General features: G+C 44.5%; 4 protein-coding genes across 4 annotated transcripts; all 4 read right to left on the reverse strand.

Moving 5' to 3' along the window:
• Positions 1-4,474: 4,474 nt before the first annotated feature.
• Positions 4,475-5,572, reverse strand: LOC134730532 (apolipoprotein(a)-like). The gene has a single exon (XM_063605059.1). It carries the CDS (start codon positions 5,293-5,295, stop codon positions 5,014-5,016), a length of 282 nt encoding a protein of 93 aa, XP_063461129.1. The 5' UTR covers positions 5,296-5,572; the 3' UTR covers positions 4,475-5,013.
• Positions 5,573-6,745: 1,173 nt separating this feature from the next.
• LOC134730530 (putative apolipoprotein(a)-like protein 2) lies at positions 6,746-11,138 on the reverse strand. Its single transcript, XM_063605056.1, has 2 exons — positions 10,603-11,138; positions 6,746-9,484 (listed from the first exon to the last, which is right to left on the reverse strand). Exons 1-2 carry the CDS (start codon positions 10,859-10,861, stop codon positions 9,129-9,131), a joined length of 615 nt encoding a protein of 204 aa, XP_063461126.1. The 5' UTR covers positions 10,862-11,138; the 3' UTR covers positions 6,746-9,128.
• A 1,173-nt stretch (positions 11,139-12,311) lies between these two features.
• On the reverse strand, positions 12,312-16,704 carry LOC134730531 (putative apolipoprotein(a)-like protein 2). Its single transcript, XM_063605057.1, has 2 exons — positions 16,169-16,704; positions 12,312-15,050 (listed from the first exon to the last, which is right to left on the reverse strand). The coding sequence occupies exons 1-2, from the start codon at positions 16,425-16,427 to the stop codon at positions 14,695-14,697; spliced, it is 615 nt and encodes a 204-aa protein (XP_063461127.1). The 5' UTR covers positions 16,428-16,704; the 3' UTR covers positions 12,312-14,694.
• Positions 16,705-26,729: 10,025 nt separating this feature from the next.
• Positions 26,730-27,827, reverse strand: LOC134730533 (apolipoprotein(a)-like). Its single transcript, XM_063605060.1, has one exon. The coding sequence runs from the start codon at positions 27,548-27,550 to the stop codon at positions 27,269-27,271; it is 282 nt and encodes a 93-aa protein (XP_063461130.1). The 5' UTR covers positions 27,551-27,827; the 3' UTR covers positions 26,730-27,268.

Here is a 27,827-nt window from a genome sequence, read left to right on the forward strand (position 1 = left end):
ACGTGGCCAAAAAACGATCCGAGTATTCTCCTTCTGCCTTCCGCCCAATCCATCTCTCTGGAATAACTGGTATGGGTTTTGACGTCTCTATTGTGGAATTGTGTATTCACATACAAATGCATCTGTATCTGTCTAGTCTCCGTATCTCTCTCGGTAGGACTTCATATTCTAATGTGGGAGTTGCAACTAACATGTAGCTCTTCAGAAAAAACACGTCATCCAGGAGGATAACCGTTCCAGGTCAACCCTCACACTCTATGTACTCAACACGTAGTGAAAAGGCTCTACCTTTCCCATAGAAAAGCATTGTGCCAATAGTATTACTGTCTGTCAGGTTTAGTAGGTTTGTTTCTCCAAGACTTCTCAAAGCTGCCCTGGAAAACTTGCTCCCAGGCAGGATGCAGTATCTCTAGAATGGGTTCCTAGGCAGGTCCTTCTCTCCTGCTCTCAGTCTACCCTCTGCTGGCCGCAGCTACTCCGGGACTGAGGGAAAGGGGGATGAGTTGAAAGAACAGTGGGACCCATGGCATAAAGGAAGACGGCAGGGCGGACTAAGAGATCTGAAGAGGTCGGACAGCTACGGAGCAGCAGAGAAAAATGCATTAGGGGGCAAAGCAGGCGAGTAGTTTGGGCTGCGGGGATCTCGAAGCATTCGCTCTTCCTTATGCCTCCCAAGAACGTTGCTCCAACCTCTCAGTATCCTCAGTTTCATGACCTGTGGCTTCCTGAGAAAATGGGAAATGTATTATGGGCCATGGGGTTCCAACACTGTCTCTCTAGAGACTCTAGACTTGTGGCCTAGTCTCAACCCCAGACCCTCCATTCCAGGAAGCTGGTTCAATGAGCAACTGGATGTATAAAAGCCTGAGCTCTTGAAAGACTTCTAGTTCTTCCTTGGCTTCCCTCTTTTGAATGCATGGACTATTCTTATTATACCAAAAACCTCACAGTTCAAACCTTTGTGGTAGCTCTAGCATTCGCAATATCCCTTTGAACTCACACAGTACCCTTTTATAAATATGACACACCATCGTGCATGAGGTAAGAAACTTACAACGATACACTTCGAATTAACCCCTACATGATTTATGCTACCATTTCAAATTGTTACCTCTACATATGCTGAAGTTAAATATCTTGCTATCATTTTGTTTCAAGTAGTCAACTCTCATTTACAAAGATATGGAAATTTGATCAAGAAAATATTTTGCATTTACATCTATCTACATTTGCCAATTGCTGGATTCTTCATTACGTGGGCTGCAGAAAGTTCCTTTCTTGTTCAATTCTTCTTCTACCTAATTCCTTCGGGTCACCTCTCCTGTTACATAAGCCTGCTGATTTCCAATTCTTACACTTTCCGGTTTCTTTGTTTGGGGCAGTGCACAATATGCATTTATCCAACATGGATGATCTTCAAGGCATTTTATTGCTGGATTCAGCATTCCCGGTTGATCTCTTTTTGTTCCTGATTATCATTTTAACAATATTCCCTGGTATCCGGCTTCCAGTGTTTCTGAGGTGAACACATTGGTAACTTGTATCACTGTACTTCTAGGAAGACACAGCTCTTTTTCCTCCAGTTTCTCATGACACGTTTCTTCTTATTATATCTTTGCCTTGTTACCTTCGAACTCTGATGTACAAAAGTACATCCTACAGGTTGTTGTTTTTTTTTTTTTTTTTCGAAATTCCCTATATGATCACTTGAGTTTCACGATTCTGTGATTTTTTTTCATGTTCTTCGTAATTGAAAAGTTATCAGCCATCCTTGATTCTGGTATTTGTTTCTATTCCAAACTCCCTTGCTCTTTACTGTGACTTGCTTCCCACATGCAGGAAATCATTTCATGTTTTCCTACATGTCTGGGAGGCTCGCTTAATTTTGTATTTCACTATTTCTTCACGGGTGCGCGTGTGTGTGTGTGTGTGTGTGTGTAAGAACTTGTGAGTTTCTGCGTGTGTGTGTGAGTATGGGTGTGTTTTCAATGTGTGTGTGTGTGTGTGTGTGTGTGTGTGTGTGTGTGTGTAGCTCATTCTGTAGGTTCTGTAGAATTGTGTTTTGGGTAATGTTTTCCTCTGAAACGTCTAAATTGATCAGGCGGCCATACAGTAATTTTTTCCATTAAGACGCACTTTTTTTATACTACCTCTTTAATTTGATTTGGCTATTCTGTACTGTTAATTTCTCTCGATATGATATCTGCTTTCTTGCGTGTTGTTTTTTTTAAATATTTGAAATCAGTTATCATACTGATATGTCAAATTTTCATGCAATTCTAATCATTTCTGTCATTTCTGAGCCTGTTTTTACTACCCGATTTATTTCCTGGTCATGGGTCACACGAAACGCTTTTCTACATGTAGTCAAATTTTAAATTTAGGACTCACTCTGGGGATACCGCATAGCTGAGGCCATTGACTTTGTTGTTTACTTCTAAAGAGAGTTGAGATTTCCTCTCACAGGCAGTTCATTGATTGGAAACCGATTTGATGCTGGGACACTTGCTTTTCAGCTGTGCAAGGGGTTGTCTGCAGCTGACTTGATTCTAGTAATATACTAATTGTACTTTTAAATTACGGCTGTTCTGGGGTCTCCGCTGAATTGGCAATGTGTTCCGTGAGGACTCTCCGGTCTAGCTGGGAAGAACTCCAGTATCCCAGAGTGCTATGTGATCTCTCTCTTCTTTATTGAGCTTCCTGTGCTCTTGTAGTTGCTGTTTCTCAGTATATGTTCTTTGCCACACTTTCTCGTGGAACCGTTTTCTGTGCACAGGCAGCGTCATGTCAGGCCAACGACTGGAGGAGACTTCTATGCGTATTTGTAGAGCTCTTTTCCTCCACAAACCAGTTCTTATTTGTAGCAGACCTAGAAAATTTCAGCTACCACAGTCATCCCAAACTCCAATCCCTCTCCTCCATTCAGCAAGATGGCTACAGTCTGCTTGGGCTCCATCTCCTTGCTATTCAGTGCAGGAAGGGTATCCAGGAAGAAAGCCAAGGCACCTACGGAGTGGAGCTCATCATTGCCCCTCTCTCAATTCTCTAGGTCCTCTACCATCTGTTGTCCCACATGTAGAAACCATTTTTCCATGTCTCTGGTAGTCGCTTGTGGCCAAAATATTGGCCATTGGGTGGTCAGACCCGGGCTTCTCTCCATCTACCCATCCCTTTTACTTTTCAGCATCCCTCTCTGTGCTGACTCTCATCTGCCTTCCTTCCTTGGGTCTTCTCTTGCTGGGAACCTGTATCCCTTCAGGCCACTGGTACTTAGGAACGAGTGTTTTTCTAACAATTGGAATATACGTAGATATAGAAACAGATCAATTCACCTGTCCATAAATAAGCACCTATTCTTTCCTCATGAACCCAGACAGAAAAGGCAAACGCAAGCTTCCCTTCAGGAAGTGGAAGTCAGAATAACGGAATTCCAACTGGAAAGTCTTCATTGACGTTTAGTTGGTGTTGTGGAAGGGTAATCTAAGTGTTTGGTCGTTTGTCATTCTGACTTTCTTCATAAGGTGATCTCCTCACCTCCAGATTTCCCTTCTGCGCAAGAAAACTAGGAGGAAGGAGAGGCAGCTTGACATTTCTCTTCTCTCAGACCCTTAGCTCCAAGGCAATCATCCTGAGACATTTTGCTACGCCATCTGCATCTGTCACAAGTTGAGTTCGGAGAACTCAGCTTGAAACACATCTCTTCTAACAGAAACTTCAGTTGGCCCTTTCTTCTCTTATGGTAAAGAACAAAGACATACGCATTTGGGTAGTATTCTGGGGTCCGACGATGCGAGTGTGGTGTCCTAGATGACCAAGCTTGGCAGGTTCTTCCTGTGACAGTGGTGGAGTATGTGCCTCGATAACTGTGTCCATTACCGTGGTAGCACTCCTGCACCCCAGGCCTTTGCTCAGTCGGTGCTGAAATGAAAACACAAGAAATCAAGCTGAGTATCTCTGAGCATAGAGAAACATGTGAAGCCATTTGTGACACAACCAGAAAGGAGTCTATGACAATGACGACCGCTCTCTTTTCCTTATCCATAGGCAGATGGATGTGAGAAAACCAACCAACAAACAAACACCAAAGCAACAGATTCCTACCATTCTAGAACTGTAGTAAGTTCTTGGAAATATTTCACCTGACACCTTAGAGAAACACAACAGATCAGATTCCTCATCGGAAAGTGAGCTCACGAGGTAGCACCTTTCTAGGAAACTCTACTGAATCTTCATGCGAACGGCATGCATTTGGCAATGCGGGCTGCAGGTGGTAACCGGCTGTCGGGGGCACAGTTTGGCACAGACATGGAAATTTTGCATGTTTCCCTAGGCCGTTGATCATGAAAGCCAAGGCCTTTGGCTTCCGGGCCATGGGGCAGAAAACGGTCCTATGTATCTGACTGAACACAAAGACACTTTGCTCCTCAGGGATGTGTGCACGCCAAAAGCTTCTTCCCTTGGAGGAGAGAGGGAATCCTCTCGTGCCCTGCATCCTGAATTGCAGTAAAGTAGAAGTCTACTACTCTTTCTCTCTAGACCCCTCCCAGGTACAAGTGTCATCAGAAAGAGGTTTAAGAACACTGAGAAATCACTCCCTTCAAAGCCTAGGGCTGAAGAGCCTTAGAGCATTGGGAGCTCATGTACTGCTCCATAGACCCAGGGCCATATGGAATCAATGCAGCCCTGTTAGGTTTCTCGAGGGTGACAGGCTCCAGAGCCACATTTCTCAGAATCTGCGATGCTGAAGATTGCTCTGAATGCTGGCTACTTGAAGAAATCCCCGGAAAAGCTTACTGGCTTGGAAAGAGTGACACACCTGACAGCATGTTACAATAAAAATTTTGGCTGGGACACTGAGATAGCCCGTTTTACAACAAGGTGAATTTTGAAGTCGATCACCCTGGAGGGTTTGTGCCCATCCTAAAGACAAAGCCCACCCACGTTGCACCAGAAATCACTCGCTGGCTCCCCCAGGGAGTGCACGGAGGCTTCCTCCTACATGGTAGAACTCAGTCAACACTCGAGCATCCGTTTACCATTGAAGGCGGCTGCATCAGTGGGAATTTCCATGGCTTTTCCTCCCAGCATCGAAGCGTGTAGATGTCTGGCCACAGACTCCTTACCTTGTTCGGAAGGAGCCTCTAGGCTTGGAACCGGGGTAACAGTCGGAGGCGCGACGGCAGTCCCTTCTGCCTCTGAGCATTGTGTCAGGTTGCAGTACTCCCACCTGACACTGGGATCCGTCGTATAACAATAAGGGGCTGCCACAGGATCTGGATTCCTGCAGTAGTTCATGATCAAGCCACTGGAAATTCCAAAACGATACACGTCACAAGAGGTGGGACAACATGCAGGGGCACCCCACACCCTCTCCTTTGTGCTGCAACAAGCTCATTACCGGTGCCTTTCTAATATTCCCATTAAAAGTACCATATGATTGCCACCAGCAAAAATGGCTCTCAATCACTAATCCTCTCTGCACATTTCTCATACTTAATAGATTATTACTATTTTTTAAAATAAAAAATCTAAAGTAGCAAACGCTTCTTAGAAACACTGAGATAACACATACACGTGGCCAAAAAACGATCCGAGTATTCTCCTTCTGCCTTCCGCCCAATCCATCTCTCTGGAATAACTGGTATGGGTTTTGACGTCTCTATTGTGGAATTGTGTATTCACATACAAATGCATCTGTATCTGTCTAGTCTCCGTATCTCTCTCGGTAGGACTTCATATTCTAATGTGGGAGTTGCAACTAACATGTAGCTCTTCAGAAAAAACACGTCATCCAGGAGGATAACCGTTCCAGGTCAACCCTCACACTCTATGTACTCAACACGTAGTGAAAAGGCTCTACCTTTCCCATAGAAAAGCATTGTGCCAATAGTATTACTGTCTGTCAGGTTTAGTAGGTTTGTTTCTCCAAGACTTCTCAAAGCTGCCCTGGAAAACTTGCTCCCAGGCAGGATGCAGTATCTCTAGAATGGGTTCCTAGGCAGGTCCTTCTCTCCTGCTCTCAGTCTACCCTCTGCTGGCCGCAGCTACTCCGGGACTGAGGGAAAGGGGGATGAGTTGAAAGAACAGTGGGACCCATGGCATAAAGGAAGACGGCAGGGCGGACTAAGAGATCTGAAGAGGTCGGACAGCTACGGAGCAGCAGAGAAAAATGCATTAGGGGGCAAAGCAGGCGAGTAGTTTGGGCTGCGGGGATCTCGAAGCATTCGCTCTTCCTTATGCCTCCCAAGAACGTTGCTCCAACCTCTCAGTATCCTCAGTTTCATGACCTGTGGCTTCCTGAGAAAATGGGAAATGTATTATGGGCCATGGGGTTCCAACACTGTCTCTCTAGAGACTCTAGACTTGTGGCCTAGTCTCAACCCCAGACCCTCCATTCCAGGAAGCTGGTTCAATGAGCAACTGGATGTATAAAAGCCTGAGCTCTTGAAAGACTTCTAGTTCTTCCTTGGCTTCCCTCTTTTGAATGCATGGACTATTCTTATTATACCAAAAACCTCACAGTTCAAACCTTTGTGGTAGCTCTAGCATTCGCAATATCCCTTTGAACTCACACAGTACCCTTTTATAAATATGACACACCATCGTGCATGAGGTAAGAAACTTACAACGATACACTTCGAATTAACCCCTACATGATTTATGCTACCATTTCAAATTGTTACCTCTACATATGCTGAAGTTAAATATCTTGCTATCATTTTGTTTCAAGTAGTCAACTCATTTACAAAGATATGGAAATTTGATCAAGAAAATATTTTGCATTTACATCTATCTACATTTGCCAATTGCTGGATTCTTCATTACGTGGGCTGCAGAAAGTTCCTTTCTTGTTCAATTCTTCTTCTACCTAATTCCTTCGGGTCACCTCTCCTGTTACATAAGCCTGCTGATTTCCAATTCTTACACTTTCCGGTTTCTTTGTTTGGGGCAGTGCACAATATGCATTTATCCAACATGGATGATCTTCAAGGCATTTTATTGCTGGATTCAGCATTCCCGGTTGATCTCTTTTTGTTCCTGATTATCATTTTAACAATATTCCCTGGTATCCGGCTTCCAGTGTTTCTGAGGTGAACACATTGGTAACTTGTATCACTGTACTTCTAGGAAGACACAGCTCTTTTTCCTCCAGTTTCTCATGACACGTTTCTTCTTATTATATCTTTGCCTTGTTACCTTCGAACTCCGATGTACAAAAGTACATCCTACAGGTTGTTGTTTTTTTTTTTTTTTCGAAATTCCCTATATGATCACTTGAGTTTCACGATTCTGTGATTTTTTTTCATGTTCTTCGTAATTGAAAAGTTATCAGCCATCCTTGATTCTGGTATTTGTTTCTATTCCAAACTCCCTTGCTCTTTACTGTGACTTGCTTCCCACATGCAGGAAATCATTTCATGTTTTCCTACATGTCTGGGAGGCTCGCTTAATTTTGTATTTCACTATTTCTTCACGGGTGCGCGTGTGTGTGTGTGTGTGTGTAAGAACTTGTGAGTTTCTGCGTGTGTGTGTGAGTATGGGTGTGTTTTCAATGTGTGTGTGTGTGTGTGTGTGTGTGTGTGTGTGTGTGTGTGTAGCTCATTCTGTAGGTTCTGTAGAATTGTGTTTTGGGTAATGTTTTCCTCTGAAACGTCTAAATTGATCAGGCGGCCATACAGTAATTTTTTCCATTAAGACGCACTTTTTTTATACTACCTCTTTAATTTGATTTGGCTATTCTGTACTGTGAATTTCTCTCGATATGATATCTGCTTTCTTGCATGTTGTTTTTTTTTAATATTGGAAATCAGTTATCATACTGATATGTCAAATTTTCATGCAATTCTAATCATTTCTGTCATTTCTGAGCCTGTTTTTATTACCCGATTTATTTCCTGGTCATGGGTCACACGAAACGCTTTTCTACATGTAGTCAAATTTTAAATTTAGGACTCAATCTGGGGATACCGCATAGCTGAGGCAGTTGACTTTGTTGTTTACTTCCAAAGAGAGTTGAGATTTCCTCTCACAGGCAGTTCATTGATTGGAAACCGATTTGATGCTTGGACACTTGCTTTTCAGCTGTGCAAGGGGTTGTCTGCAGCTGACTTGATTCTAGTAGTATACTAATTGTACTTTTAAATTACGGCTGTTCTGGGGTCTCCGCTGAATTGGCAATGTGTTCCGTGAGGACTCTCCGGTCTAGCTGGGAAGAACTCCAGTATCCCAGAGTGCTATGTGATCTCTCTCTTCTTTATTGAGCTTCCTGTGCTCTTGCAGTTGCTGTTTCTCAGTAAATGTTCTTTGCCACACTTTCTCGTGGAACCGTTTTCTGTGCACAGGCAGCGTCATGTCAGGCCAACGACTGGAGGAAACTTCTATGCGTATTTGTAGAGCTCTTTTCCTCCACAAACCAGTTCTTATTTGTAGCAGACCTAGAAAATTTCAGCTACCACAGTCATCCCAAACTCCAATCCCTCTCCTCCATTCAGCAAGATGGCTACAGTCTGCTTGGGCTCCATCTCCTTGCTATTCAGTGCAGGAAGGGTATCCAGGAAGAAAGCCAAGGCACCTACGGAGTGGAGCTCATCATTGCCCCTCTCTCAATTCTCTAGGTCCTCTACCATCTGTTGTCCCACATGTAGAAATCATTTTTCCATGTCTCTGGTAGTCGCTTGTGGCCAAAATATTGGCCATTGGGTGGTCAGACCCGGGCTTCTCTCCATCTACCCATCCCTTTTACTTTTCAGCATCCCTCTCTGTGCTGACTCTCATCTGCCTTCCTTCCTTGGGTCTTCTCTTGCTGGGAACCTGTATGCCTTCAGGCCACTGGTACTTAGGAACGAGTGTTTTTCTAACAATTGGAATATACGTAGATATAGAAACAGATCAATTCACCTGTCCATAAATAAGCACCTATTCTTTCCTCATGAACCCAGACAGAAAAGGCAAACGCAAGCTTCCCTTCAGGAAGTGGAAGTCAGAATAACGGAATTCCAACTGGAAAGTCTTCATTGACGTTTAGTTGGTGTTGTGGAAGGGTAATCTAAGTGTTTGGTCGTTTGTCATTCTGACTTTCTTCATAAGGTGATCTCCTCACCTCCAGATTTCCCTTCTGCGCAAGAAAACTAGGAGGAAGGAGAGGCAGCTTGACATTTCTCTTCTCTCAGACCCTTAGCTCCAAGGCAATCATCCTGAGACATTTTGCTACGCCATCTGCATCTGTCACAAGTTGAGTTCGGAGAACTCAGCTTGAAACACATCTCTTCTAACAGAAACTTCAGTTGGCCCTTTCTTCTCTTATGGTAAAGAACAAAGACATACGCATTTGGGTAGTATTCTGGGGTCCGACGATGCGAGTGTGGTGTCCTAGATGACCAAGCTTGGCAGGTTCTTCCTGTGACAGTGGTGGAGTATGTGCCTCGATAACTGTGTCCATTACCGTGGTAGCACTCCTGCACCCCAGGCCTTTGCTCAGTCGGTGCTGAAATGAAAACACAAGAAATCAAGCTGAGTATCTCTGAGCATAGAGAAACATGTGAAGCCATTTGTGACACAACCAGAAAGGAGTCTATGACAATGACGACCGCTCTCTTTTCCTTATCCATAGGCAGATGGATGTGAGAAAACCAACCAACAAACAAACACCAAAGCAACAGATTCCTACCATTCTAGAACTGTAGTAAGTTCTTGGAAATATTTCACCTGACACCTTAGAGAAACACAACAGATCAGATTCCTCATCGGAAAGTGAGCTCACGAGGTAGCACCTTTCTAGGAAACTCTACTGAATCTTCATGCGAACGGCATGCATTTGGCAATGCGGGCTGCAGGTGGTAACCGGCTGTCGGGGGCACAGTTTGGCACAGACATGGAAATTTTGCATGTTTCCCTAGGCCGTTGATCATGAAAGCCAAGGCCTTTGGCTTCCGGGCCATGGGGCAGAAAACGGTCCTATGTATCTGACTGAACACAAAGACACTTTGCTCCTCAGGGATGTGTGCACGCCAAAAGCTTCTTCCCTTGGAGGAGAGAGGGAATCCTCTCGTGCCCTGCATCCTGAATTGCAGTAAAGTAGAAGTCTACTACTCTTTCTCTCTAGACCCCTCCCAGGTACAAGTGTCATCAGAAAGAGGTTTAAGAACACTGAGAAATCACTCCCTTCAAAGCCTAGGGCTGAAGAGCCTTAGAGCATTGGGAGCTCATGTACTGCTCCATAGACCCAGGGCCATATGGAATCAATGCAGCCCTGTTAGGTTTCTCGAGGGTGACAGGCTCCAGAGCCACATTTCTCAGAATCTGCGATGCTGAAGATTGCTCTGAATGCTGGCTACTTGAAGAAATCCCCGGAAAAGCTTACTGGCTTGGAAAGAGTGACACACCTGACAGCATGTTACAATAAAAATTTTGGCTGGGACACTGAGATAGCCCGTTTTACAACAAGGTGAATTTTGAAGTCGATCACCCTGGAGGGTTTGTGCCCATCCTAAAGACAAAGCCCACCCACGTTGCACCAGAAATCACTCGCTGGCTCCCCCAGGGAGTGCACGGAGGCTTCCTCCTACATGGTAGAACTCAGTCAACACTCGAGCATCCGTTTACCATTGAAGGCGGCTGCATCAGTGGGAATTTCCATGGCTTTTCCTCCCAGCATCGAAGCGTGTAGATGTCTGGCCACAGACTCCTTACCTTGTTCGGAAGGAGCCTCTAGGCTTGGAACCGGGGTAACAGTCGGAGGCGCGACGGCAGTCCCTTCTGCCTCTGAGCATTGTGTCAGGTTGCAGTACTCCCACCTGACACTGGGATCCGTCGTATAACAATAAGGGGCTGCCACAGGATCTGGATTCCTGCAGTAGTTCATGATCAAGCCACTGGAAATTCCAAAACGATACACGTCACAAGAGGTGGGACAACATGCAGGGGCACCCCACACCCTCTCCTTTGTGCTGCAACAAGCTCATTACCGGTGCCTTTCTAATATTCCCATTAAAAGTACCATATGATTGCCACCAGCAAAAATGGCTCTCAATCACTAATCCTCTCTGCACATTTCTCATACTTAATAGATTATTACTATTTTTTAAAATAAAAAATCTAAAGTAGCAAACGCTTCTTAGAAACACTGAGATAACACATACACGTGGCCAAAAAACGATCCGAGTATTCTCCTTCTGCCTTCCGCCCAATCCATCTCTCTGGAATAACTGGTATGGGTTTTGACGTCTCTATTGTGGAATTGTGTATTCACATACAAATGCATCTGTATCTGTCTAGTCTCCGTATCTCTCTCGGTAGGACTTCATATTCTAATGTGGGAGTTGCAACTAACATGTAGCTCTTCAGAAAAAACACGTCATCCAGGAGGATAACCGTTCCAGGTCAACCCTCACACTCTATGTACTCAACACGTAGTGAAAAGGCTCTACCTTTCCCATAGAAAAGCATTGTGCCAATAGTATTACTGTCTGTCAGGTTTAGTAGGTTTGTTTCTCCAAGACTTCTCAAAGCTGCCCTGGAAAACTTGCTCCCAGGCAGGATGCAGTATCTCTAGAATGGGTTCCTAGGCAGGTCCTTCTCTCCTGCTCTCAGTCTACCCTCTGCTGGCCGCAGCTACTCCGGGACTGAGGGAAAGGGGGATGAGTTGAAAGAACAGTGGGACCCATGGCATAAAGGAAGACGGCAGGGCGGACTAAGAGATCTGAAGAGGTCGGACAGCTACGGAGCAGCAGAGAAAAATGCATTAGGGGGCAAAGCAGGCGAGTAGTTTGGGCTGCGGGGATCTCGAAGCATTCGCTCTTCCTTATGCCTCCCAAGAACGTTGCTCCAACCTCTCAGTATCCTCAGTTTCATGACCTGTGGCTTCCTGAGAAAATGGGAAATGTATTATGGGCCATGGGGTTCCAACACTGTCTCTCTAGAGACTCTAGACTTGTGGCCTAGTCTCAACCCCAGACCCTCCATTCCAGGAAGCTGGTTCAATGAGCAACTGGATGTATAAAAGCCTGAGCTCTTGAAAGACTTCTAGTTCTTCCTTGGCTTCCCTCTTTTGAATGCATGGACTATTCTTATTATACCAAAAACCTCACAGTTCAAACCTTTGTGGTAGCTCTAGCATTCGCAATATCCCTTTGAACTCACACAGTACCCTTTTATAAATATGACACACCATCGTGCATGAGGTAAGAAACTTACAACGATACACTTCGAATTAACCCCTACATGATTTATGCTACCATTTCAAATTGTTACCTCTACATATGCTGAAGTTAAATATCTTGCTATCATTTTGTTTCAAGTAGTCAACTCATTTACAAAGATATGGAAATTTGATCAAGAAAATATTTTGCATTTACATCTATCTACATTTGCCAATTGCTGGATTCTTCATTACGTGGGCTGCAGAAAGTTCCTTTCTTGTTCAATTCTTCTTCTACCTAATTCCTTCGGGTCACCTCTCCTGTTACATAAGCCTGCTGATTTCCAATTCTTACACTTTCCGGTTTCTTTGTTTGGGGCAGTGCACAATATGCATTTATCCAACATGGATGATCTTCAAGGCATTTTATTGCTGGATTCAGCATTCCCGGTTGATCTCTTTTTGTTCCTGATTATCATTTTAACAATATTCCCTGGTATCCGGCTTCCAGTGTTTCTGAGGTGAACACATTGGTAACTTGTATCACTGTACTTCTAGGAAGACACAGCTCTTTTTCCTCCAGTTTCTCATGACACGTTTCTTCTTATTATATCTTTGCCTTGTTACCTTCGAACTCCGATGTACAAAAGTACATCCTACAGGTTGTTGTTTTTTTTTTTTTTTCGAAATTCCCTATATGATCACTTGAGTTTCACGATTCTGTGATTTTTTTTCATGTTCTTCGTAATTGAAAAGTTATCAGCCATCCTTGATTCTGGTATTTGTTTCTATTCCAAACTCCCTTGCTCTTTACTGTGACTTGCTTCCCACATGCAGGAAATCATTTCATGTTTTCCTACATGTCTGGGAGGCTCGCTTAATTTTGTATTTCACTATTTCTTCACGGGTGCGCGTGTGTGTGTGTGTGTGTGTAAGAACTTGTGAGTTTCTGCGTGTGTGTGTGAGTATGGGTGTGTTTTCAATGTGTGTGTGTGTGTGTGTGTGTGTGTGTGTGTGTGTGTGTGTAGCTCATTCTGTAGGTTCTGTAGAATTGTGTTTTGGGTAATGTTTTCCTCTGAAACGTCTAAATTGATCAGGCGGCCATACAGTAATTTTTTCCATTAAGACGCACTTTTTTTATACTACCTCTTTAATTTGATTTGGCTATTCTGTACTGTGAATTTCTCTCGATATGATATCTGCTTTCTTGCATGTTGTTTTTTTTTAATATTGGAAATCAGTTATCATACTGATATGTCAAATTTTCATGCAATTCTAATCATTTCTGTCATTTCTGAGCCTGTTTTTATTACCCGATTTATTTCCTGGTCATGGGTCACACGAAACGCTTTTCTACATGTAGTCAAATTTTAAATTTAGGACTCAATCTGGGGATACCGCATAGCTGAGGCAGTTGACTTTGTTGTTTACTTCCAAAGAGAGTTGAGATTTCCTCTCACAGGCAGTTCATTGATTGGAAACCGATTTGATGCTTGGACACTTGCTTTTCAGCTGTGCAAGGGGTTGTCTGCAGCTGACTTGATTCTAGTAGTATACTAATTGTACTTTTAAATTACGGCTGTTCTGGGGTCTCCGCTGAATTGGCAATGTGTTCCGTGAGGACTCTCCGGTCTAGCTGGGAAGAACTCCAGTATCCCAGAGTGCTATGTGATCTCTCTCTTCTTTATTGAGCTTCCTGTGCTCTTGCAGTTGCTGTTTCTCAGTAAATGTTCTTTGCCACACTTTCTCGTGGAACCGTTTTCTGTGCACAGGCAGCGTCATGTCAGGCCAACGACTGGAGGAAACTTCTATGCGTATTTGTAGAGCTCTTTTCCTCCACAAACCAGTTCTTATTTGTAGCAGACCTAGAAAATTTCAGCTACCACAGTCATCCCAAACTCCAATCCCTCTCCTCCATTCAGCAAGATGGCTACAGTCTGCTTGGGCTCCATCTCCTTGCTATTCAGTGCAGGAAGGGTATCCAGGAAGAAAGCCAAGGCACCTACGGAGTGGAGCTCATCATTGCCCCTCTCTCAATTCTCTAGGTCCTCTACCATCTGTTGTCCCACATGTAGAAATCATTTTTCCATGTCTCTGGTAGTCGCTTGTGGCCAAAATATTGGCCATTGGGTGGTCAGACCCGGGCTTCTCTCCATCTACCCATCCCTTTTACTTTTCAGCATCCCTCTCTGTGCTGACTCTCATCTGCCTTCCTTCCTTGGGTCTTCTCTTGCTGGGAACCTGTATGCCTTCAGGCCACTGGTACTTAGGAACGAGTGTTTTTCTAACAATTGGAATATACGTAGATATAGAAACAGATCAATTCACCTGTCCATAAATAAGCACCTATTCTTTCCTCATGAACCCAGACAGAAAAGGCAAACGCAAGCTTCCCTTCAGGAAGTGGAAGTCAGAATAACGGAATTCCAACTGGAAAGTCTTCATTGACGTTTAGTTGGTGTTGTGGAAGGGTAATCTAAGTGTTTGGTCGTTTGTCATTCTGACTTTCTTCATAAGGTGATCTCCTCACCTCCAGATTTCCCTTCTGCGCAAGAAAACTAGGAGGAAGGAGAGGCAGCTTGACATTTCTCTTCTCTCAGACCCTTAGCTCCAAGGCAATCATCCTGAGACATTTTGCTACGCCATCTGCATCTGTCACAAGTTGAGTTCGGAGAACTCAGCTTGAAACACATCTCTTCTAACAGAAACTTCAGTTGGCCCTTTCTTCTCTTATGGTAAAGAACAAAGACATACGCATTTGGGTAGTATTCTGGGGTCCGACGATGCGAGTGTGGTGTCCTAGATGACCAAGCTTGGCAGGTTCTTCCTGTGACAGTGGTGGAGTATGTGCCTCGATAACTGTGTCCATTACCGTGGTAGCACTCCTGCACCCCAGGCCTTTGCTCAGTCGGTGCTGAAATGAAAACACAAGAAATCAAGCTGAGTATCTCTGAGCATAGAGAAACATGTGAAGCCATTTGTGACACAACCAGAAAGGAGTCTATGACAATGACGACCGCTCTCTTTTCCTTATCCATAGGCAGATGGATGTGAGAAAACCAACCAACAAACAAACACCAAAGCAACAGATTCCTACCATTCTAGAACTGTAGTAAGTTCTTGGAAATATTTCACCTGACACCTTAGAGAAACACAACAGATCAGATTCCTCATTGGAAAGTGAGCTCACGAGGTAGCACCTTTCTAGGAAACTCTACTGAATCTTCATGCGAACGGCATGCATTTGGCAATGCGGGCTGCAGGTGGTAACCGGCTGTCGGGGGCACAGTTTGGCACAGACATGGAAATTTTGCATGTTTCCCTAGACCGTTGATCATGAAAGCCAAGGCCTTTGGCTTCCGGGCCATGGGGCAGAAAACGGTCCTATATATCTGACTGAACACAAAGACACTTTGCTCCTCAGGGATGTGTGCACGCCAAAAGCTTCTTCCCTTGGAGGAGAGAGGGAATCCTCTCGTGCCCTGCATCCTGAATTGCAGTAAAGTAGAAGTCTACTACTCTTTCTCTCTAGACCCCTCCCAGGTACAAGTGTCATCAGAAAGAGGTTTAAGAACACTGAGAAATCACTCCCTTCAAAGCCTAGGGCTGAAGAGCCTTAGAGCATTGGGAGCTCATGTACTGCTCCATAGACCCAGGGCCATATGGAATCAATGCAGCCCTGTTAGGTTTCTCGAGGGTGACAGGCTCCAGAGCCACATTTCTCAGAATCTGCGATGCTGAAGATTGCTCTGAATGCTGGCTACTTGAAGAAATCCCCGGAAAAGCTTACTGGCTTGGAAAGAGTGACACACCTGACAGCATGTTACAATAAAAATTTTGGCTGGGACACTGAGATAGCCCGTTTTACAACAAGGTGAATTTTGAAGTCGATCACCCTGGAGGGTTTGTGCCCATCCTAAAGACAAAGCCCACCCACGTTGCACCAGAAATCACTCGCTGGCTCCCCCAGAGAGTGCACGGAGGCTTCCTCCTACATGGTAGAACTCAGTCAACACTCGAGCATCCGTTTACCATTGAAGGCGGCTGCATCAGTGGGAATTTCCATGGCTTTTCCTCCCAGCATCGAAGCGTGTAGATGTCTGGCCACAGACTCCTTACCTTGTTCGGAAGGAGCCTCTAGGCTTGGAACCGGGGTAACAGTCGGAGGCGCGACGGCAGTCCCTTCTGCCTCTGAGCATTGTGTCAGGTTGCAGTACTCCCACCTGACACTGGGATCCGTCGTATAACAATAAGGGGCTGCCACAGGATCTGGATTCCTGCAGTAGTTCATGATCAAGCCACTGGAAATTCCAAAACGATACACGTCACAAGAGGTGGGACAACATGCAGGGGCACCCCACACCCTCTCCTTTGTGCTGCAACAAGCTCATTACCGGTGCCTTTCTAATATTCCCATTAAAAGTACCATATGATTGCCACCAGCAAAAATGGCTCTCAATCACTAATCCTCTCTGCACATTTCTCATACTTAATAGATTATTACTATTTTTTAAAATAAAAAATCTAAAGTAGCAAACGCTTCTTAGAAACACTGAGATAACACATACACGTGGCCAAAAAACGATCCGAGTATTCTCCTTCTGCCTTCCGCCCAATCCATCTCTCTGGAATAACTGGTATGGGTTTTGACGTCTCTATTGTGGAATTGTGTATTCACATACAAATGCATCTGTATCTGTCTAGTCTCCGTATCTCTCTCGGTAGGACTTCATATTCTAATGTGGGAGTTGCAACTAACATGTAGCTCTTCAGAAAAAACACGTCATCCAGGAGGATAACCGTTCCAGGTCAACCCTCACACTCTATGTACTCAACACGTAGTGAAAAGGCTCTACCTTTCCCATAGAAAAGCATTGTGCCAATAGTATTACTGTCTGTCAGGTTTAGTAGGTTTGTTTCTCCAAGACTTCTCAAAGCTGCCCTGGAAAACTTGCTCCCAGGCAGGATGCAGTATCTCTAGAATGGGTTCCTAGGCAGGTCCTTCTCTCCTGCTCTCAGTCTACCCTCTGCTGGCCGCAGCTACTCCGGGACTGAGGGAAAGGGGGATGAGTTGAAAGAACAGTGGGACCCATGGCATAAAGGAAGACGGCAGGGTGGACTAAGAGATCTGAAGAGGTCGGACAGCTACGGAGCAGCAGAGAAAAATGCATTAGGGGGCAAAGCAGGCGAGTAGTTTGGGCTGCGGGGATCTTGAAGCATTCGCTCTTCCTTATGCCTCCCAAGAACGTTGCTCCAACCTCTCAGTATCCTCAGTTTCATGACCTGTGGCTTCCTGAGAAAATGGGAAATGTATTATGGGCCATGGGGTTCCAACACTGTCTCTCTAGAGACTCTAGACTTGTGGCCTAGTCTCAACCCCAGACCCTCCATTCCAGGAAGCTGGTTCAATGAGCAACTGGATGTATAAAAGCCTGAGCTCTTGAAAGACTTCTAGTTCTTCCTTGGCTTCCCTCTTTTGAATGCATGGACTATTCTTATTATACCAAAAACCTCACAGTTCAAACCTTTGTGGTAGCTCTAGCATTCGCAATATCCCTTTGAACTCACACAGTACCCTTTTATAAATATGACACACCATCGTGCATGAGGTAAGAAACTTACAACGATACACTTCGAATTAACCCCTACATGATTTATGCTACCATTTCAAATTGTTACCTCTACATATGCTGAAGTTAAATATCTTGCTATCATTTTGTTTCAAGTAGTCAACTCTCATTTACAAAGATATGGAAATTTGATCAAGAAAATATTTTGCATTTACATCTATCTACATTTGCCAATTGCTGGATTCTTCATTACGTGGGCTGCAGAAAGTTCCTTTCTTGTTCAATTCTTCTTCTACCTAATTCCTTCGGGTCACCTCTCCTGTTACATAAGCCTGCTGATTTCCAATTCTTACACTTTCCGGTTTCTTTGTTTGGGGCAGTGCACAATATGCATTTATCCAACATGGATGATCTTCAAGGCATTTTATTGCTGGATTCAGCATTCCCGGTTGATCTCTTTTTGTTCCTGATTATCATTTTAACAATATTCCCTGGTATCCGGCTTCCAGTGTTTCTGAGGTGAACACATTGGTAACTTGTATCACTGTACTTCTAGGAAGACACAGCTCTTTTTCCTCCAGTTTCTCATGACACGTTTCTTCTTATTATATCTTTGCCTTGTTACCTTCGAACTCCGATGTACAAAAGTACATCCTACAGGTTGTTGTTTTTTTTTTTTTTCGAAATTCCCTATATGATCACTTGAGTTTCACGATTCTGTGATTTTTTTTCATGTTCTTCGTAATTGAAAAGTTATCAGCCATCCTTGATTCTGGTATTTGTTTCTATTCCAAACTCCCTTGCTCTTTACTGTGACTTGCTTCCCACATGCAGGAAATCATTTCATGTTTTCCTACATGTCTGGGAGGCTCGCTTAATTTTGTATTTCACTATTTCTTCACGGGTGCGCGTGTGTGTGTGTGTGTGTGTGTGTGTGTAAGAACTTGTGAGTTTCTGCGTGTGTGTGTGAGTATGGGTGTGTTTTCAATGTGTGTGTGTGTGTGTGTGTGTGTGTGTAGCTCATTCTGTAGGTTCTGTAGAATTGTGTTTTGGGTAATGTTTTCCTCTGAAACGTCTAAATTGATCAGGCGGCCATACAGTAAATTTTTCCATTAAGACGCACTTTTTTTATACTACCTCTTTAATTTGATTTGGCTATTCTGTACTGTGAATTTCTCTCGATATGATATCTGCTTTCTTGCGTGTTGTTTTTTTTAAATATTTGAAATCAGTTATCATACTGATATGTCAAATTTTCATGCAATTCTAATCATTTCTGTCATTTCTGAGCCTGTTTTTACTACCCGATTTACTTCCTGGTCATGGGTCACACGAAACGCTTTTCTACATGTAGTCAAATTTTAAATTTAGGACTCACTCTGGGGATACCGCATAGCTGAGGCCATTGACTTTGTTGTTTACTTCTAAAGAGAGTTGAGATTTCCTCTCACAGGCAGTTCATTGATTGGAAACCGATTTGATGCTGGGACACTTGCTTTTCAGCTGTGCAAGGGGTTGTCTGCAGCTGACTTGATTCTAGTAATATACTAATTGTACTTTTAAATTCCGGCTGTTCTGGGGTCTCCGCTGAATTGGCAATGTGTTCCGTGAGGACTCTCCGGTCTAGCTGGGAAGAACTCCAGTATCCCAGAGTGCTATGTGATCTCTCTCTTCTTTATTGAGCTTCCTGTGCTCTTGTAGTTGCTGTTTCTCAGTAAATGTTCTTTGCCACACTTTCTCGTGGAACCGTTTTCTGTGCACAGGCAGCGTCATGTCAGGCCAACGACTGGAGGAGACTTCTATGCGTATTTGTAGAGCTCTTTTCCTCCACAAACCAGTTCTTATTTGTAGCAGACCTAGAAAATTTCAGCTACCACAGTCATCCCAAACTCCAATCCCTCTCCTCCATTCAGCAAGATGGCTACAGTCTGCTTGGGCTCCATCTCCTTGCTATTCAGTGCAGGAAGGGTATCCAGGAAGAAAGCCAAGGCACCTACGGAGTGGAGCTCATCATTGCCCCTCTCTCAATTCTCTAGGTCCTCTACCATCTGTTGTCCCACATGTAGAAACCATTTTTCCATGTCTCTGGTAGTCGCTTGTGGCCAAAATATTGGCCATTGGGTGGTCAGACCCGGGCTTCTCTCCATCTACCCATCCCTTTTACTTTTCAGCATCCCTCTCTGTGCTGACTCTCATCTGCCTTCCTTCCTTGGGTCTTCTCTTGCTGGGAACCTGTATGCCTTCAGGCCACTGGTACTTAGGAACGAGTGTTTTTCTAACAATTGGAATATACGTAGATATAGAAACAGATCAATCCACCTGTCCATAAATAAGCACCTATTCTTTCCTCATGAACCCAGACAGAAAAGGCAAACGCAAGCTTCCCTTCAGGAAGTGGAAGTCAGAATAACGGAATTCCAACTGGAAAGTCTTCATTGACGTTTAGTTGGTGTTGTGGAAGGGTAATCTAAGTGTTTGGTCGTTTGTCATTCTGACTTTCTTCATAAGGTGATCTCCTCACCTCCAGATTTCCCTTCTGCGCAAGAAAACTAGGAGGAAGGAGAGGCAGCTTGACATTTCTCTTCTCTCAGACCCTTAGCTCCAAGGCAATCATCCTGAGACATTTTGCTACGCCATCTGCATCTGTCACAAGTTGAGTTCGGAGAACTCAGCTTGAAACACATCTCTTCTAACAGAAACTTCAGTTGGCCCTTTCTTCTCTTATGGTAAAGAACAAAGACATACGCATTTGGGTAGTATTCTGGGGTCCGACGATGCGAGTGTGGTGTCCTAGATGACCAAGCTTGGCAGGTTCTTCCTGTGACAGTGGTGGAGTATGTGCCTCGATAACTGTGTCCATTACCGTGGTAGCACTCCTGCACCCCAGGCCTTTGCTCAGTCGGTGCTGAAATGAAAACACAAGAAATCAAGCTGAGCATCTCTGAGCATAGAGAAACATGTGAAGCCATTTGTGACACAACCAGAAAGGAGTCTATGACAATGACGACCGCTCTCTTTTCCTTATCCATAGGCAGATGGATGTGAGAAAACCAACCAACAAACAAACACCAAAGCAACAGATTCCTACCATTCTAGAACTGTAGTAAGTTCTTGGAAATATTTCACCTGACACCTTAGAGAAACACAACAGATCAGATTCCTCATTGGAAAGTGAGCTCACGAGGTAGCACCTTTCTAGGAAACTCTACTGAATCTTCATGCGAACGGCATGCATTTGGCAATGCGGGCTGCAGGTGGTAACCGGCTGTCGGGGGCACAGTTTGGCACAGACATGGAAATTTTGCATGTTTCCCTAGACCGTTGATCATGAAAGCCAAGGCCTTTGGCTTCCGGGCCATGGGGCAGAAAACGGTCCTATATATCTGACTGAACACAAAGACACTTTGCTCCTCAGGGATGTGTGCACGCCAAAAGCTTCTTCCCTTGGAGGAGAGAGGGAATCCTCTCGTGCCCTGCATCCTGAATTGCAGTAAAGTAGAAGTCTACTACTCTTTCTCTCTAGACCCCTCCCAGGTACAAGTGTCATCAGAAAGAGGTTTAAGAACACTGAGAAATCACTCCCTTCAAAGCCTAGGGCTGAAGAGCCTTAGAGCATTGGGAGCTCATGTACTGCTCCATAGACCCAGGGCCATATGGAATCAATGCAGCCCTGTTAGGTTTCTCGAGGGTGACAGGCTCCAGAGCCACATTTCTCAGAATCTGCGATGCTGAAGATTGCTCTGAATGCTGGCTACTTGAAGAAATCCCCGGAAAAGCTTACTGGCTTGGAAAGAGTGACACACCTGACAGCATGTTACAATAAAAATTTTGGCTGGGACACTGAGATAGCCCGTTTTACAACAAGGTGAATTTTGAAGTCGATCACCCTGGAGGGTTTGTGCCCATCCTAAAGACAAAGCCCACCCACGTTGCACCAGAAATCACTCGCTGGCTCCCCCAGAGAGTGCACGGAGGCTTCCTCCTACATGGTAGAACTCAGTCAACACTCGAGCATCCGTTTACCATTGAAGGCGGCTGCATCAGTGGGAATTTCCATGGCTTTTCCTCCCAGCATCGAAGCGTGTAGATGTCTGGCCACAGACTCCTTACCTTGTTCGGAAGGAGCCTCTAGGCTTGGAACCGGGGTAACAGTCGGAGGCGCGACGGCAGTCCCTTCTGCCTCTGAGCATTGTGTCAGGTTGCAGTACTCCCACCTGACACTGGGATCCGTCGTATAACAATAAGGGGCTGCCACAGGATCTGGATTCCTGCAGTAGTTCATGATCAAGCCACTGGAAATTCCAAAACGATACACGTCACAAGAGGTGGGACAACATGCAGGGGCACCCCACACCCTCTCCTTTGTGCTGCAACAAGCTCATTACCGGTGCCTTTCTAATATTCCCATTAAAAGTACCATATGATTGCCACCAGCAAAAATGGCTCTCAATCACTAATCCTCTCTGCACATTTCTCATACTTAATAGATTATTACTATTTTTTAAAATAAAAAATCTAAAGTAGCAAACGCTTCTTAGAAACACTGAGATAACACATACACGTGGCCAAAAAACGATCCGAGTATTCTCCTTCTGCCTTCCGCCCAATCCATCTCTCTGGAATAACTGGTATGGGTTTTGACGTCTCTATTGTGGAATTGTGTATTCACATACAAATGCATCTGTATCTGTCTAGTCTCCGTATCTCTCTCGGTAGGACTTCATATTCTAATGTGGGAGTTGCAACTAACATGTAGCTCTTCAGAAAAAACACGTCATCCAGGAGGATAACCGTTCCAGGTCAACCCTCACACTCTATGTACTCAACACGTAGTGAAAAGGCTCTACCTTTCCCATAGAAAAGCATTGTGCCAATAGTATTACTGTCTGTCAGGTTTAGTAGGTTTGTTTCTCCAAGACTTCTCAAAGCTGCCCTGGAAAACTTGCTCCCAGGCAGGATGCAGTATCTCTAGAATGGGTTCCTAGGCAGGTCCTTCTCTCCTGCTCTCAGTCTACCCTCTGCTGGCCGCAGCTACTCCGGGACTGAGGGAAAGGGGGATGAGTTGAAAGAACAGTGGGACCCATGGCATAAAGGAAGACGGCAGGGTGGACTAAGAGATCTGAAGAGGTCGGACAGCTACGGAGCAGCAGAGAAAAATGCATTAGGGGGCAAAGCAGGCGAGTAGTTTGGGCTGCGGGGATCTCGAAGCATTCGCTCTTCCTTATGCCTCCCAAGAACGTTGCTCCAACCTCTCAGTATCCTCAGTTTCATGACCTGTGGCTTCCTGAGAAAATGGGAAATGTATTATGGGCCATGGGGTTCCAACACTGTCTCTCTAGAGACTCTAGACTTGTGGCCTAGTCTCAACCCCAGACCCTCCATTCCAGGAAGCTGGTTCAATGAGCAACTGGATGTATAAAAGCCTGAGCTCTTGAAAGACTTCTAGTTCTTCCTTGGCTTCCCTCTTTTGAATGCATGGACTATTCTTATTATACCAAAAACCTCACAGTTCAAACCTTTGTGGTAGCTCTAGCATTCGCAATATCCCTTTGAACTCACACAGTACCCTTTTATAAATATGACACACCATCGTGCATGAGGTAAGAAACTTACAACGATACACTTCGAATTAACCCCTACATGATTTATGCTACCATTTCAAATTGTTACCTCTACATATGCTGAAGTTAAATATCTTGCTATCATTTTGTTTCAAGTAGTCAACTCTCATTTACAAAGATATGGAAATTTGATCAAGAAAACATTTTCCATTTACATCTATCTACATTTGCCAATTGCTGGATTCTTCATTACGTGGGCTGCAGAAAGTTCCTTTCTTGTTCAATTCTTCTTCTACCTAATTCCTTCGGGTCACCTCTCCTGTTACATAAGCCTGCTGATTTCCAATTCTTACACTTTCCGGTTTCTTTGTTTGGGGCAGTGCACAATATGCATTTATCCAACATGGATGATCTTCAAGGCATTTTATTGCTGGATTCAGCATTCCCGGTTGATCTCTTTTTGTTCCTGATTATCATTTTAACAATATTCCCTGGTATCCGGCTTCCAGTGTTTCTGAGGTGAACACATTGGTAACTTGTATCACTGTACTTCTAGGAAGACACAGCTCTTTTTCCTCCAGTTTCTCATGACACGTTTCTTCTTATTATATCTTTGCCTTGTTACCTTCGAACTCCGATGTACAAAAGTACATCCTACAGGTTGTTGTTTTTTTTTTTTTCGAAATTCCCTATATGATCACTTGAGTTTCACGATTCTGTGATTTTTTTTCATGTTCTTCGTAATTGAAAAGTTATCAGCCATCCTTGATTCTGGTATTTGTTTCTATTCCAAACTCCCTTGCTCTTTACTGTGACTTGCTTCCCACATGCAGGAAATCATTTCATGTTTTCCTACATGTCTGGGAGGCTCGCTTAATTTTGTATTTCACTATTTCTTCACGGGTGCGCGTGTGTGTGTGTGTGTGTGTGTGTAAGAACTTGTGAGTTTCTGCGTGTGTGTGTGAGTATGGGTGTGTTTTCAATGTGTGTGTGTGTGTGTGTGTGTGTGTGTGTGTGTAGCTCATTCTGTAGGTTCTGTAGAATTGTGTTTTGGGTAATGTTTTCCTCTGAAACGTCTAAATTGATCAGGCGGCCATACAGTAATTTTTTCCATTAAGACGCACTTTTTTTATACTACCTCTTTAATTTGATTTGGCTATTCTGTACTGTTAATTTCTCTCGATATGATATCTGCTTTCTTGCGTGTTGTTTTTTTTAAATATTTGAAATCAGTTATCATACTGATATGTCAAATTTTCATGCAATTCTAATCATTTCTGTCATTTCTGAGCCTGTTTTTACTACCCGATTTATTTCCTGGTCATGGGTCACACGAAACGCTTTTCTACATGTAGTCAAATTTTAAATTTAGGACTCACTCTGGGGATACCGCATAGCTGAGGCCATTGACTTTGTTGTTTACTTCTAAAGAGAGTTGAGATTTCCTCTCACAGGCAGTTCATTGATTGGAAACCGATTTGATGCTTGGACACTTGCTTTTCAGCTGTGCAAGGGGTTGTCTGCAGCTGACTTGATTCTAGTAATATACTAATTGTACTTTTAAATTACGGCTGTTCTGGGGTCTCCGCTGAATTGGCAATGTGTTCCGTGAGGACTCTCCGGTCTAGCTGGGAAGAACTCCAGTATCCCAGAGTGCTATGTGATCTCTCTCTTCTTTATTGAGCTTCCTGTGCTCTTGTAGTTGCTGTTTCTCAGTATATGTTCTTTGCCACACTTTCTCGTGGAACCGTTTTCTGTGCACAGGCAGCGTCATGTCAGGCCAACGACTGGAGGAGACTTCTATGCGTATTTGTAGAGCTCTTTTCCTCCACAAACCAGTTCTTATTTGTAGCAGACCTAGAAAATTTCAGCTACCACAGTCATCCCAAACTCCAATCCCTCTCCTCCATTCAGCAAGATGGCTACAGTCTGCTTGGGCTCCATCTCCTTGCTATTCAGTGCAGGAAGGGTATCCAGGAAGAAAGCCAAGGCACCTACGGAGTGGAGCTCATCATTGCCCCTCTCTCAATTCTCTAGGTCCTCTACCATCTGTTGTCCCACATGTAGAAACCATTTTTCCATGTCTCTGGTAGTCGCTTGTGGCCAAAATATTGGCCATTGGGTGGTCAGACCCGGGCTTCTCTCCATCTACCCATCCCTTTTACTTTTCAGCATCCCTCTCTGTGCTGACTCTCATCTGCCCTCCTTCCTTGGGTCTTCTCTTGCTGGGAACCTGTATCCCTTCAGGCCACTGGTACTTAGGAACGAGTGTTTTTCTAACAATTGGAATATACGTAGATATAGAAACAGATCAATTCACCTGTCCATAAATAAGCACCTATTCTTTCCTCATGAACCCAGACAGAAAAGGCAAACGCAAGCTTCCCTTCAGGAAGTGGAAGTCAGAATAACGGAATTCCAACTGGAAAGTCTTCATTGACGTTTAGTTGGTGTTGTGGAAGGGTAATCTAAGTGTTTGGTCGTTTGTCATTCTGACTTTCTTCATAAGGTGATCTCCTCACCTCCAGATTTCCCTTCTGCGCAAGAAAACTAGGAGGAAGGAGAGGCAGCTTGACATTTCTCTTCTCTCAGACCCTTAGCTCCAAGGCAATCATCCTGAGACATTTTGCTACGCCATCTGCATCTGTCACAAGTTGAGTTCGGAGAACTCAGCTTGAAACACATCTCTTCTAACAGAAACTTCAGTTGGCCCTTTCTTCTCTTATGGTAAAGAACAAAGACATACGCATTTGGGTAGTATTCTGGGGTCCGACGATGCGAGTGTGGTGTCCTAGATGACCAAGCTTGGCAGGTTCTTCCTGTGACAGTGGTGGAGTATGTGCCTCGATAACTGTGTCCATTACCGTGGTAGCACTCCTGCACCCCAGGCCTTTGCTCAGTCGGTGCTGAAATGAAAACACAAGAAATCAAGCTGAGCATCTCTGAGCATAGAGAAACATGTGAAGCCATTTGTGACACAACCAGAAAGGAGTCTATGACAATGACGACCGCTCTCTTTTCCTTATCCATAGGCAGATGGATGTGAGAAAACCAACCAACAAACAAACACCAAAGCAACAGATTCCTACCATTCTAGAACTGTAGTAAGTTCTTGGAAATATTTCACCTGACACCTTAGAGAAACACAACAGATCAGATTCCTCATTGGAAAGTGAGCTCACGAGGTAGCACCTTTCTAGGAAACTCTACTGAATCTTCATGCGAACGGCATGCATTTGGCAATGCGGGCTGCAGGTGGTAACCGGCTGTCGGGGGCACAGTTTGGCACAGACATGGAAATTTTGCATGTTTCCCTAGGCCGTTGATCATGAAAGCCAAGGCCTTTGGCTTCCGGGCCATGGGGCAGAAAACGGTCCTATGTATCTGACTGAACACAAAGACACTTTGCTCCTCAGGGATGTGTGCACGCCAAAAGCTTCTTCCCTTGGAGGAGAGAGGGAATCCTCTCGTGCCCTGCATCCTGAATTGCAGTAAAGTAGAAGTCTACTACTCTTTCTCTCTAGACCCCTCCCAGGTACAAGTGTCATCAGAAAGAGGTTTAAGAACACTGAGAAATCACTCCCTTCAAAGCCTAGGGCTGAAGAGCCTTAGAGCATTGGGAGCTCATGTACTGCTCCATAGACCCAGGGCCATATGGAATCAATGCAGCCCTGTTAGGTTTCTCGAGGGTGACAGGCTCCAGAGCCACATTTCTCAGAATCTGCGATGCTGAAGATTGCTCTGAATGCTGGCTACTTGAAGAAATCCCCGGAAAAGCTTACTGGCTTGGAAAGAGTGACACACCTGACAGCATGTTACAATAAAAATTTTGGCTGGGACACTGAGATAGCCCGTTTTACAACAAGGTGAATTTTGAAGTCGATCACCCTGGAGGGTTTGTGCCCATCCTAAAGACAAAGCCCACCCACGTTGCACCAGAAATCACTCGCTGGCTCCCCCAGGGAGTGCACGGAGGCTTCCTCCTACATGGTAGAACTCAGTCAACACTCGAGCATCCGTTTACCATTGAAGGCGGCTGCATCAGTGGGAATTTCCATGGCTTTTCCTCCCAGCATCGAAGCGTGTAGATGTCTGGCCACAGACTCCTTACCTTGTTCGGAAGGAGCCTCTAGGCTTGGAACCGGGGTAACAGTCGGAGGCGCGACGGCAGTCCCTTCTGCCTCTGAGCATTGTGTCAGGTTGCAGTACTCCCACCTGACACTGGGATCCGTCGTATAACAATAAGGGGCTGCCACAGGATCTGGATTCCTGCAGTAGTTCATGATCAAGCCACTGGAAATTCCAAAACGATACACGTCACAAGAGGTGGGACAACATGCAGGGGCACCCCACACCCTCTCCTTTGTGCTGCAACAAGCTCATTACCGGTGCCTTTCTAATATTCCCATTAAAAGTACCATATGATTGCCACCAGCAAAAATGGCTCTCAATCACTAATCCTCTCTGCACATTTCTCATACTTAATAGATTATTACTATTTTTTAAAATAAAAAATCTAAAGTAGCAAACGCTTCTTAGAAACACTGAGATAACACATAC

This window comes from Pan paniscus, chromosome 5 (assembly GCF_029289425.2).
Source record: "Pan paniscus chromosome 5, NHGRI_mPanPan1-v2.0_pri, whole genome shotgun sequence".
NCBI classification, from domain to species: domain Eukaryota; kingdom Metazoa; phylum Chordata; class Mammalia; order Primates; family Hominidae; genus Pan; species Pan paniscus.

Bases quoted from the DNA above. Each gene is read 5' to 3' on its own strand.
- LOC134730532 (XM_063605059.1), bottom strand. From the start codon at position 5,295: ATGAACTACTGCAGGAATCCAGATCCTGTGGCAGCCCCTTATTGTTAT.
- LOC134730533 (XM_063605060.1), bottom strand. From the start codon at position 27,550: ATGAACTACTGCAGGAATCCAGATCCTGTGGCAGCCCCTTATTGTTAT.
- LOC134730531 (XM_063605057.1), bottom strand. From the start codon at position 16,427: ATGAACTACTGCAGGAATCCAGATCCTGTGGCAGCCCCTTATTGTTAT. The intron at 15,051-16,168 runs GTAAACGGATGC...TTTTCATTTCAG, and splicing joins TGATGCAGCCGCCTTCAATG to CACCGACTGAGCAAAGGCCT.
- LOC134730530 (XM_063605056.1), bottom strand. From the start codon at position 10,861: ATGAACTACTGCAGGAATCCAGATCCTGTGGCAGCCCCTTATTGTTAT. The intron at 9,485-10,602 runs GTAAACGGATGC...TTTTCATTTCAG, and splicing joins TGATGCAGCCGCCTTCAATG to CACCGACTGAGCAAAGGCCT.